At 47.9% G+C, this 11,543-nt stretch overlaps 1 protein-coding gene across 29 annotated transcripts in view; it reads right to left on the minus strand.

Annotated features, from left to right (window-relative positions):
- Positions 1–1,118, minus strand: part of AFDN (afadin, adherens junction formation factor) — a 131,727-nt gene extending 130,609 nt beyond the window's left edge. For 16 of the 29 annotated variants that reach the window (XM_055713162.1, XM_055713152.1, XM_055713150.1 and 13 more), the window contains exon 1: positions 573–1,116. In XM_055713162.1, the coding sequence (XP_055569137.1) occupies positions 573–683 (111 nt within the window). In that variant the 5' untranslated portion in view covers positions 684–1,116. Of the gene's footprint in view, positions 1–572 lie in introns of all 29 variants that reach the window. The other 13 variants (XM_055713141.1, XM_055713135.1, XM_055713142.1 and 10 more) reach the window with 3 other exon arrangements.
- Between the last annotated feature and the right edge of the window lie 10,425 nt (positions 1,119–11,543).

The following is an 11,543-nucleotide window of genomic DNA, read 5'->3' on the forward strand; positions in this document are numbered from 1 at the left end:
CTCTGCCACCAGCCGCCTTTCGGCTCTGCTTAAGTCGCAGGCAGACAAAAAAAAGCCCACCGAGGTAACCCGCCTGGGGGTCGGGAGGAGGGGGGCAGCTCCTGCATTACCGCCCTTGCCCGCCCCCTTTCGCCACCTCCAGCGCCCCGAGGGTTTCCTGCCCCGGAGCCGCCTGTCCCGCAGGGTCGGGCCGGCATGTGCCAGCGGGAGGGGAGGGCGGCGGGGCGGGCTCCGGCCCTGCGCTCCCTTTCTCTCCCCGGCCGCTGCAACCTGCCTGCGCCCGCGCCGCTCCGGGCACGGCCAGGGGCCCGGCGCTCGCCCCCCGACCGTCCCCGCCTGGGAGCGGAGCCTCCTGCCCGGCCGGGGCGGGCCGCACGTTAACGGAGAGCGGGGGGAGGCCTGTGCCCGACCCCCGGCCGCGGCGGGGGGCAGGCGGCGCGGGGGGCCAGGCTGACCGCGGGCCGGAGGCGGGTGCGGCCTGGCCCGGGCGCCGTGTCTCACCTCCCGGGCGGCCCGGAGAGGGTGGCGGGGCGGGCCGGCCGGCCGGGGGGGGCCGCGGCGGGGTCGCTCACCTCGGTGGGGTCGCTGATCTCGAACAGGTCCAGCCGGTTCGCGTTCCAGTGGTTGATGATGTCGGCGAGTTTGCGCCGCTCCTCCTCCCGGCTGCCGCCGCCGCCCGACATCCTCGCCGAGCCCGCCGCCGGGGAGCCAAGCTGGGGCCGGGCCCTGTCCGCCGAGCCCCGGCAAGGGGCGGAGGCGGGGACGGAGCTGGGGGTCTCTCGGTCCCGGCCGGCGAGGGGAGGGGCCGGCTCTCCCCTCGGCCGCTGCCGGCACGGGCGCCGCGGAAACGCCCCGGGATCGCGCCGCCGATAGCGATCGGCCCCGGAGGACAGCGGGGAAGGAGAGAAAGAGAAAGGGGGAAGGGCGGGGAGGGGAGGGGGCGGGGAGCAGCAGGAAGGATGCCCCGAGCCGGCGGCAGCGGCCGCTGTGTCCCCCGGCTCGGCAGCGTCTGTCCCCGCTCGCCTGCCCTGAGCCGAGCGAAGCCGCCGCTGCCGCCTTTCTCCGCCCCGGTATCGCCCTCCCCTCGCTCGCTCCCTCACACACCGTCCCGTGCGCGCCCCCGTCCGCCCGCCCGCCCTCCTTCTCCTCTCCCCCTCCTCCTCCCGGGGCGTGCGCGCGCGTGCGCGCGCTCCCGCCGCCCGTCACCTCCCGCCGCCGTCGGCCGCGCGCCTCAGGAGGGCGCCCCCTCCCCCCCTCCCCCCCCCCGCTGCCCCCGGCGCGGGGCCAGGACCGGGGCCGGGGCGGGGCGGGGCGCGGCCAGGTGCGGCGGGTGCCTCCGCGCGGTGAACGGGCTGGGGGAGGGGCGGCGGCCGGGGACAGGCGGCGGCCGTTGGCGCGGTGGGGGACAGGCACGGGGAGGGGCTGCCGGCAGGAGGCCTCTCGGCGGCCGCGGGAGCGGCCCCGGGATCGCTGCCTGCCGCGCCGGGGCCCGCGGCCGGGCGCTCGCAGCAACAAAAGGCCCGGGCAGCCGCGGCCGCGGGAACAAAGACCCTGCGGGCGGCGGCTGTGGCGGCCCCGCCGTGGCCTCTCCGCGTCGTGGCGGGCGGCGGGAGCCTCCCCGCTTCCCAGCCGTCCCTCCCGCGGGCAGGGGTCAGGCGCACGGCCGGCGGGGGGCAGGTCACGGCCGCTGCGGAGCGGAGCGGTGCCACCCGCGGCCGGCGGCCCCTCACCCCGCCGCGCTGGGCCTCGGTCTCGCCTGCCCAGCCGGGGCGTAACGCGCCGCCGCTTCCCCGGGCGCGGCCGTGCTCCATAACGTTTGTGGAGTGGTTTTGGAGGGCTGCTTGAAAGGAATTGACTAAAAAGACTGTATTGACAGAAATTTCCGCACCTTTAGATGAACCTGAGATGGAGTTAAAGCATCGGATGTGTTCTAATAGGTTTTACGTGTGGTTTCTCACCAAATGTGTCGGTTGCCTGTAAGAGGCATCGACCATTGTATAGGCTCTGGGATCCAGGACAGCTCTGGGGCTTGGGCTCCTTTACAACCTGTGAAGTAGTGCATCCTGATACTTCAGCGGCTGTATTTGTTTTGCAACAGACATCCTCTGGAACTTAGTCCTCGAACAACCCGTACTTCAACTTGGTTGTCCGAGTGCATGTCTTTTTTGGTTTCTTCAGATGGTTAACAAGTACTGTTTCTTTTCAGTGTACCTTTAGTGTACCTGGCAGTATTTCAAGTTCGTCTTTGCTGAGGGAGTTCAGATGAGTGGGTTTTGCTGATGAAGTTTTGATTGGCTAGGTTATTTGAAGAAGGAGATTCCTCAGGGGCCTTGTCTACATTAAGCAATTAAATTATTGTTTTTATCCAGCAGTATAGCTCCTGTATAAGTACCAGCAGTTCTGGTTTTACAGGCGAAGGTCAGTTACACTTTTGCCCTACATCTGTAATTGTGCCATATTAGAGCTTTACAGTTCCAAGGACGGAAGAGATCCTATTACTTGGGTCCCAGACTCTGGGAGGTGTTGAACACCCATCTGAGAGCTCTTGGAGAACTTGGATGGGGGGGAACAAAACCTCAACTTCTTGTAATATCATCCTAAAGTTTACTTCCTTTTGGAAGTGTAGAGAGAACAAGGAAAAAACAAACAAACATAGTTCATCTTACATAAAAGGGGGGGGAAAAATCATGCTGGATTTTTTTTCTATATCCAGAAAGAGAGTGCTACCAGATAACTTGATGTTCTGGCAGTGTCTGCAAAGATCAAGAAACCATGTGAAATTTGTGATGCGATAGTCCACAACCCAGACAGATAGCTGCGTGCTCTTTTAGAGATGACATTTGTGGAGTGGTGTGCTGATTTAGATGCTTGGCTCTGCCTGGATATTGGTGAAGCGGGGGAATTGTTCAAGACACAGGATGAGAAACTGGCTGTATTCAGGATTAAGAAGGACGCTTTTAGGTACAGGGTGTTCATAGATGACCATCTTGCTATTACAGGCTACATAGATAAAATTGTTTTTCCAGGGCAAAAGAGGCCATTGCTCTGGGAAAACTGGCTACTGAAAGTTGTTGATTTAGTATTGCTGGCATGCCAGGGTTTTCAAATGCTGAGGAGCACCAGGAGTAAAATTATCACTGTGCTGGACCCACGTGGTGTATATAATCAGCTGTGAATTTATTTCTATTTTAACTGCAGCTAGTCAGCATTTCTAAACCATAGCTAGACTCCAGCCTGGATACAAACAAATCTCTCAAACTGAGCAGAACTGGAGCAAGCTAATAAAGTTTAGATGTCATGTCTCAGGAATCACAAGTCACTATGATGTATTACTGTAGTGGCAGGAGCAATGGAAATGCTACGGATAGTCAGATACTAGCAGTGACCACAGTGCTGATTAGCTCTGCGCTGAGCTGGACAGTGCTGAAGCAGTATTGAAAGAAACCAGGCCCGCTTGTACCTGCAGAACAAGTTGTTGCCGTCAACAGTCAAACGGGGCAGCAGCTTTGGTATGACATCGGGGTTTAAGAAAAATTATAATGTAGACAAGAATTTAGCTGCCTGAGTAAACCAGCAGGACGGTACATGTATGGAGATTGCGCTGTGGGAGATAAAGCATAAGCCTTGATCTCCTTGGAAAAGCTGGTGTGCAGGCAGCTAAAGCATGACATTATAGTGTACCAGCTAATTTACAGTGGAAAATGTGTGCTGCTTCACTTTCAATCCCTATTTTTTTCATAGGGCTATTGCAATGAGAAGTAAAACAGCTGCTATAAAGCCTAGCAAGTGACATGATTCCAGTGAACAGTCGTAAAAAAAAATTCAGAGGTATTTATGAATGGAAAGCATTATACACATAAAATACATGATAAACAGGATTGTGTGTTTGAGCTGTCATCAATGCATCTTCCATTTAAGGTATTGCCTACAGTTACTAGAAACCATTACATTAATTTTTTCTCTGTGTTCTGAGATTTTTATCATTTACGTAGTGAGAAGACAGAATCCTATTTGAGATTCCAATTCAACCCAGCATTCTTGTAGGTAGTCCCAGTGAAGCCAGTGGCAGAGTTAGATTTAACTCTATAAGTGATCACATACTTGATAAGAAATAATAGGGCGAGAGAAGCAAAAGAATGGGGAGCAAAACCTGCTTTACTTGTAAGTGATAATGAAAAATGTTTTTTACTTTTTCCCTTACTGAACAATGTTCTTTTTTAAGGTGCCTAAGATAACTAAGCTACCATAAGCTGTTACTGTGATTGTTTGTTCAGCACACAAAGTATAATATGCATTTTACAGGACAAATAAGATAAATGCCCTTCCCTGTAAAGCTTGCAAGTTAAATTTTGTCGCAAGTGCAAGCAACAACTAGAGGAGAGATCCATAAAGAAGAAACGCAGATATACAAGGAGGCCTTTGCCATCCTCTCTGTTCCTCGAGACATATAGAAGTGCGGTGCCCATGTGGTTACCAGCCGTGAGGCAGTCCTGTCTGTGCAGCTTCTGTCATTAATCATATTGGCAAAAATCTATCTGTCCCTGGGCGATCTGATGGTTATAAGCAACAACAATGTACAGGATCCCTTTATTATTGCTGCTTAGCTAGTGCAGTTCGTGCATAGGGAAGGTTCGCATGAAGGTAGGGTCGTGCTCTGCTGGTCTCCTGGCTGCTCGCCAGCTGCCCATATGGTTGCCAGAATGCAGCATTAATTTTCTGAGGCAGCGTGCCTCTGATGTGTAGTGCCACGCTGTATAAATCAGCACACTATTGGAAGTTATAAATTCATAGATAAGACTGCAATTATTAAAGTAAAGCTTCTCATGGCTTCCCAAGTGTGCATGCCTTTCCAGAGCAGAAGTATCGGAGCTGTAGCATTGTATAACGCAATGCAAAAGCTATGTTAGAGCAATATTAATGTGGCAAACCTGGGTCATCAAACTGCAGTCCTTACATAGACAACACACCCACTGAGGTAAATAAATTAGCCGGAATAAGGATTGCAGCTTTGGACACTATAAACACACATGAGTCAGGGAGGGAAAAGAAGTTTTTCATTGCACCATTATCTCACCTGCATGAATTGCACACACTGTGTACATCAAAGTATCAATTTCATAGCCTAATTGGTAAACAAACATAGTACATACAGGCTACGTGGGCAAATTCATGCTGCATGAAAAATCTTTACTGTATGTTTAGATCCCACTTTTCTCACATATGAATGTAGAAGCTTATATTTAATAACCTTGACCTCTTTAAAATACAAGTAAAGGGAGGGGGGGAGTAGAGGGGAAAACAGGGCAAGTGTGGCAAGTTATGTAATTGGTTTTTTGAAATCTTCAGGTTTTCAGTTCAATTATCCTCGCTCTATTTTTAGGGAGAGGGAAGCACAAAACTGTGTAAATGGCAGCTGTCTTAATAAATGTATCTTACTTCTTGGTTTATATACTGATGAATTACAGAAACTGTCAAGAAAGTTCCGTTAAGGCAGATAATTAATTTTTATTATGCATAGAAGATCTTTAAAAGTAATTTATTGGTAAATGCTTCTGAGGTCAAGACCCCTGAAGTTATATTTGTACTAATAAAACACATGGTGTAAGGGCCTTTCTCTAGCCCTACAGCCAACTGGCCTAGCCTGGTTTTAGTTGTTTTAGCTCTAAAACAGGGTGGCTGCATGCAAATTGCCTGCTGGAGTGGTCACTGGCGCTTGCAAACTCCTAGACTGTGCCCAGTTGTTGTCTGTGAGCTATCCAGTTCATAGCTAGACCACGCTTACAGTTTTGCTTACAGAAGGTCAGGCACAAAGGAAGTGGATCTGGGTGCTGAAATGGTCTGGTGGAACATTTTGCAATGGAGAAAGAGCCTGGAAGCTCTTCTTACTCAGCTGGCTTCAAGGCAGGGTCCTCTCCCTGGACGGGGTGCTCAGGCATGCTTTTGTTTGTAGGTTCAGGGCAAACACAGCCTCTGTCCTGTCTTCGCTGAAGTGTGCCTTTCAGCAAGGTGCGTGAGAGTTTGTCCTGATGCATTTGAGCATTCATGTGGACTTTGGCAAGATGTATGTTTGTCTTCAGGTGAAAGACTCCTGGAAATCAGAAGCACATGGGAAGAGAGTCAGGTCCTGGTTAGCAGTTGACATCAGCCTAATACTGAAATCTTGCTGGATTCATCATCAGATGAATACTGAATGCTTTTCTGGAAAACACTTTTTATCCAGGGAGTGCTGCTGTCAACGCAGAGGTATTGAGGAGAAATTTAATGGCTGGTGTACACATTAGATTACCAGATGATCTCTCCTGGCCTTCTCTTGTGTAATTTAAAATACAATCAGTTAAAGTACAGAGCTGCTGCAGGTACCACAAAAACTTTCTGATAGTTTTTATTTTTAATCACAGATCTCTAAAGCCTTTTCTCCCAGACTGCTGTGTTGTGAAAGATGAGAAATTGGCCAACGTTAAGAAGGGAAAGGAAGAAACTGAGTCTATGTGAAATTGTAAGGTGCACAGTGTAAATAAACTGACATCCCCTGTCTCCAGAAATGTGGCTATTGTGTCTGTGGTGTACAGCATTATTTGTAAAAATGGTAAAGATGCTTAGATAGAAGTTATGCATTTCTTTCAAGTTGAGGGTAGTTCTCCAATCAGCAGTCCAAACCAAGCTATTAGTTAGAGAAATGTGTAATCATTTCAGGGCTCTTTGAGCAAGATGTAGTGGGTGCTTGGTCCTGTAATTAACCTGCTGGCATTTGCCACGCGTTCTCTCCATCCTGTAATTACTTGATGGAAAAAAAATAAAGCCATTCAAAGCATACATTGTATAGAAAATTGAAAGAGCATTCATTTTAATCTGTTTTCACACTCACCTGATGACTGTGCCACGTAGAGCAGAAGTCTTTTGACCACCTGAGTAGTCAAACCTGAGTAGTTTTTGTTAGAAAAGTTTGATTTGGAAGCAAACTGGGTCAGCATGCCATTGGCATTTTGTTTTTATTTTACTTTTTTAGAATCAATCCGAAAGTACCAAAAGGATTTTCACTTAAAAACATCTTACCACCGAGCTAAGAACATTCAGTTATTTGCTCCAACAATCGCTGTTCCTTTAAATCATGTTACATGTGTAAGTCCTGCATGTGGAGAGCTTTAGCCTCAAAAAAAAATAATACTTCAGGAAGCTTGTAAGTGAAGACATTGGTGTAAACCTGTGAAATGAAAGTGCCTGCTCAGAAAAAAAAGGCCAGTCCTTCCTCCTGCAAGTTTTCCTTAGTAATGTTTCTGCTTTCTTGAGGACTTTGTCCAGAACAAGTACGGAATAGAAGTGGAGTTTGTACATATGAATGAAAAACAATGGAAAGCATCAGGGAACTCCTCTGCAGAAACCGGTGGTGAGATTTGTTTTATCTAACCTGAATTGTCCAAAAGTTAGAGTGAGAGGGTAAGTGTAGACTCCCTCTATAGGTAGTGGAGAGAAGCAATTGAGACCTAGTGACAGGATTAAACCTTAACTTTTAGATGGCTACGAAGAAGTGAGATGAATCCCTTCTTGAGAGTAATGCTGCCATCCCTGTTTCTTCAAAGCTTCAGTCTTTTGATTGTGGCATCGACTTCACTTCCAAGCCCACCGTTACTTTAGCCAGTGGTGTCAATTTTTGTACCAGGCACGATACAACTGTATTGGTCATCTAATTTATACAAAGACGAGGAGTCCTCCACCTACTTTAAAATGAGCATCAGACTCAGTGAAGGATATGTTTTTCAGTTTATGGATGTCGCAGCTCAGTCCAGCCCAACTGGGTAAAGAAGGGGATAGCGGGGGTGGGGGTCAGCATATTACTGGGTGTATTTACATTGCAGGATGTGAACTAGAGATAGTTGGGCTACATTTAAAAACACATCCTTTTCAGCTGGCCAAACTTGTCCATGTGAAATTCTCTCCTGCCTCACCTCCTAGACAGCTAGCTGGGATGTCTGTGCTCAGCACCACATCTGCCAGCGCAGGAATACTCAATACGCTTTGAAATAACCAAGCACTGACTCCTCTGTGAGACCGATCTTTAATACGAGGTTGTGTGTTTTCTCCTCAAACACCCTCAGTTTTCATCCTATGCAGCTCCTTGACCGTGGGAAGAGACCCAGCCAAAATCACAAAGGTACTTCCCTTCAGATCCTTCTAAATTCACTACAGTCCCAAGGCTTGTGAGCTGCTAACCAGCCTGTTGATAAGGTACTTGGTATACTGTGACCTCTGCTTGTTATGCTAACCATAAACTTCACATTTTACCTTGTTTTCCACATCGTTCCCCTTCCTGTCTGGTCATTATATTCCTTTCCTCCTTACTGTGTTTCAGTATGTACTGGGATCCACATATTACTTTGAGGCAGGGACCATCTTCTTGTGCACGTATGCAGCAGTTAGCTCAGAGCGGTAGGGGCAAGATGCATCACCACATGATAAATATTAAGGCTTGCCGGAAAGCAAGTGTGACTACCAGACCCTGGTACAATGAGCATCAGCGTTTTGTATTCTTGGCTTCTTCTCCCATAAGTGCAATTTTGTACAACAGCAGGGAATGGAAAAAACAGACCATCTCCTGGCAGCACGGACAGGCTGACACAGTGGCAGTTAGAGCTTGTTGTTAATGACCCTGTCATGCACTACGTAAAGCCTCATCAGTAATTAAAGAAATGTGTACGACTGACCTTACTTAATGTTACCCAGCAAGACTCTGTGGGATCTATTCGAGAAAATCCTAAAGACGGCATACTCCACCTTGTAAGCACCTTCAGGGTCAACACCTCCCAGACAAGCTCTCCCATCTGCAGTTATTCTAAGTGCAAAATTTGTCCTTACATTGTAAAAGTGGGTTTAGATGTGGCCAAACAAAAACCAAACAAAACCAACCAACCAACCAAACAAACAAACAAAAACATACAGTTTGGGAGTGGATCTGACATCAACAAAATATGGTTTCCAAGGTATATATCCCAGGGAAGGCTATCCAGATCCAGCACTGGAGGCCAATCAAATGAGAAACCAAGAAGTGAAAGATTGTTGCAAAGATTATGGAGGACTATGGCTCACAGGGAGAAGGATCTCCTGAATCACATTACTTCTGCATTTCAAAATGGGAAGATCACTGCTTTTACTCTGACCAAAGTTAGAAATGCATATGCAGAAATAGGCACCTAGATTAATGACCTGTATTCCAAAATGCTGTAAATTCCCAGCCATCAAAGGCACCTTTGAATCTGCACTTACAAATTTAGACCACGAGGCATGAAAAATGTGTCCTTTGCTTCCCAACAGCACCTATTTGAATATGGGAATTCAACAGACAGGCTCCGCAAGAAAACTTCACCCGACGTGGTTATGGCAGAGGGATGTAAACTGCTTAATGTAACAAATCTCCAGGGTCCGGAGACGCTGCTCCGAAGCTGGGGCATGCTGCCAGGCTGCAGGTTTGCCCTGCCAGGGGCTCTGCCCGCTCAGCCTGGCCCCGGAGCACAGCAGGGGTCGGCCACCCTGTGCCCGCCTGTGTCATGCTGGCTGCGGTGTGTTCACATGGCACTGCTTTGGGTATCGCTAGCAAGGATGTCATGGCAGCAGGGAGCTCAGCAAAGCTCACCAAGTGTGCTGCTCAGCCCAGGGTCAGGCTGGTGGGCCTCTCGGCTGTCAGGATTATGCTGCTAGCAGCTTTTTAAACCTAGGGCAGGGTAGTCATCCCAAGACACGGGCACTTCAGTTTGAGTAGGGTTTGGAAATCCTCAGCCTGTGTTGAATTTCCTTGCAGTTACTGACCCTAATCTGACCCTCAGAATTACCATCATGTTAGAAGGCAGCACAGTGAGATTACAGCTTCTTCTCACTGTAACTTTTGATTGACAGTGGGCTAAGAAAACATCATCCGCTAAGGAGATGTAATATAAAAAGCCCTGCTGCAGGCATGAGCTGTGCCTCAGTGCAGAGGGAGCAACGGAGAGACTCATATATATTCCAGTAGATTATGAGGCAGAATGAGCAGCAGATCTGTTCTGGTTTATTTAATACAAACTGTAGAATTTAATTCAGCTGCTCTTTGGATTAAATCAGGGACTTACATTTGGTGTCCTATCTTTCATAAAGACTTGACCTGAAGACGGCAAGAGGCAGAGGATACAGAACCTCGTGGGGCTTGTTCCAGCTGTTAATCACCCTCACCACTGAAAGGTGTGTCGTAGTTGATGTGTCCAAATTCAACTTCCAGCCAGCAGCTCTTGTCACACTTCTCTGTTTTGTTCAATAGCCCTTTGGTACTTTGTATTTTCTCCCTTTTAAGACACTTATATCTTACCTTCTGGTTTATAAAGACACTAACTTTATCTTCTTTTTAACTAACTAAACAGATAACCCTCCCTCTCACTGTGACACACTTTTTCTAGCTTGGAAGTAAGCACTGAGGCTGTTCACTTGCAAGCATATCTTGACTTTTCTGAAAGGGGATAGCATCCAGCAAAACAACAATTTGTCTTTCTGGCTGTAGGAGCTGAAGCTCTCATCGAATCCTTCAGGGCCTCCTGGCATGGAGGTTAGCTCTGCATAAATCAGGCCGTACGTCTCATATCAAGTTCTTCCTGCACTTCCTGCACTGTATGGTTTCAGATGAGGGTACAGAGCATTACCTGATTAATAAAAAAAAAAATACGTATGAAGACAACATTCCTTCATGTGCACAGTAGCATTCTTTCTAGCCATACATCTTTTTAACAAATGTAAAATATTTTAAGGAGGAACTATTTACATTCTATCTGCAGTAATACAACTAATTTCATTGCTTATAACCAGGCTTTTTGATGTCTGTAAGTGCAAAGGAGCCTCTAAACACAAATCTCTCTAAATGGAAATAAATATATAGTCAATACTTCTTTTTTTCCCCTTGTCATTCTTTTAGACCAAGAAGTGATGTGTTAAGTTACATCAGGGATAGTCTAAAGCTCAGTCCTAATGATCTGATGGGTTGCTTATAGAGAAAATGCTAAGACATCCTTAAGGAAAGCAGGTGAATCACAGATCACTTGCAATGGCTCTGAAGACTGTATATGTGATTACTCTTCTTTTGTTAAGGATTAGAGACTGTTCTATTCCTTGTTAAACACAGTAGGAGCATTACTGCAAGTCAGAGAGGACTGGCACTGGTAAAAATTCCTGTGATCCATAGCTTTACTCAGTGGCCAGGTTGGGGGGTTTCTTCCTCAGAACAAGCTACAGCACATACACTTCAAGAAGGAGAAAAAATATGCAAGGATATGAAATGTGTTTTCAGAAATATTTACAAGATCTTCCAAAGTCCTAGTTACTTGCATTTGCCCCTGGAAAGCAGATATACCAGTGTATATACAGAAAGCCCTCAACCTTTCAGCAAGGGTAAGATATTGAAACAGATGTAAAGAAAATAGTAATTTAATGGTGTCACATATAGACAAATAAAGTCTTGAGCTCAAAGGGCTCTGTTAGACTGAGCAGAGAAAAAGAAAGTCTTCAGAAATTATTATTCCTTTTGAACATAA

The sequence above is a fragment of the Falco cherrug genome, chromosome 6 (genome assembly GCF_023634085.1).
Source record: "Falco cherrug isolate bFalChe1 chromosome 6, bFalChe1.pri, whole genome shotgun sequence".
Taxonomy (NCBI): domain Eukaryota; kingdom Metazoa; phylum Chordata; class Aves; order Falconiformes; family Falconidae; genus Falco; species Falco cherrug.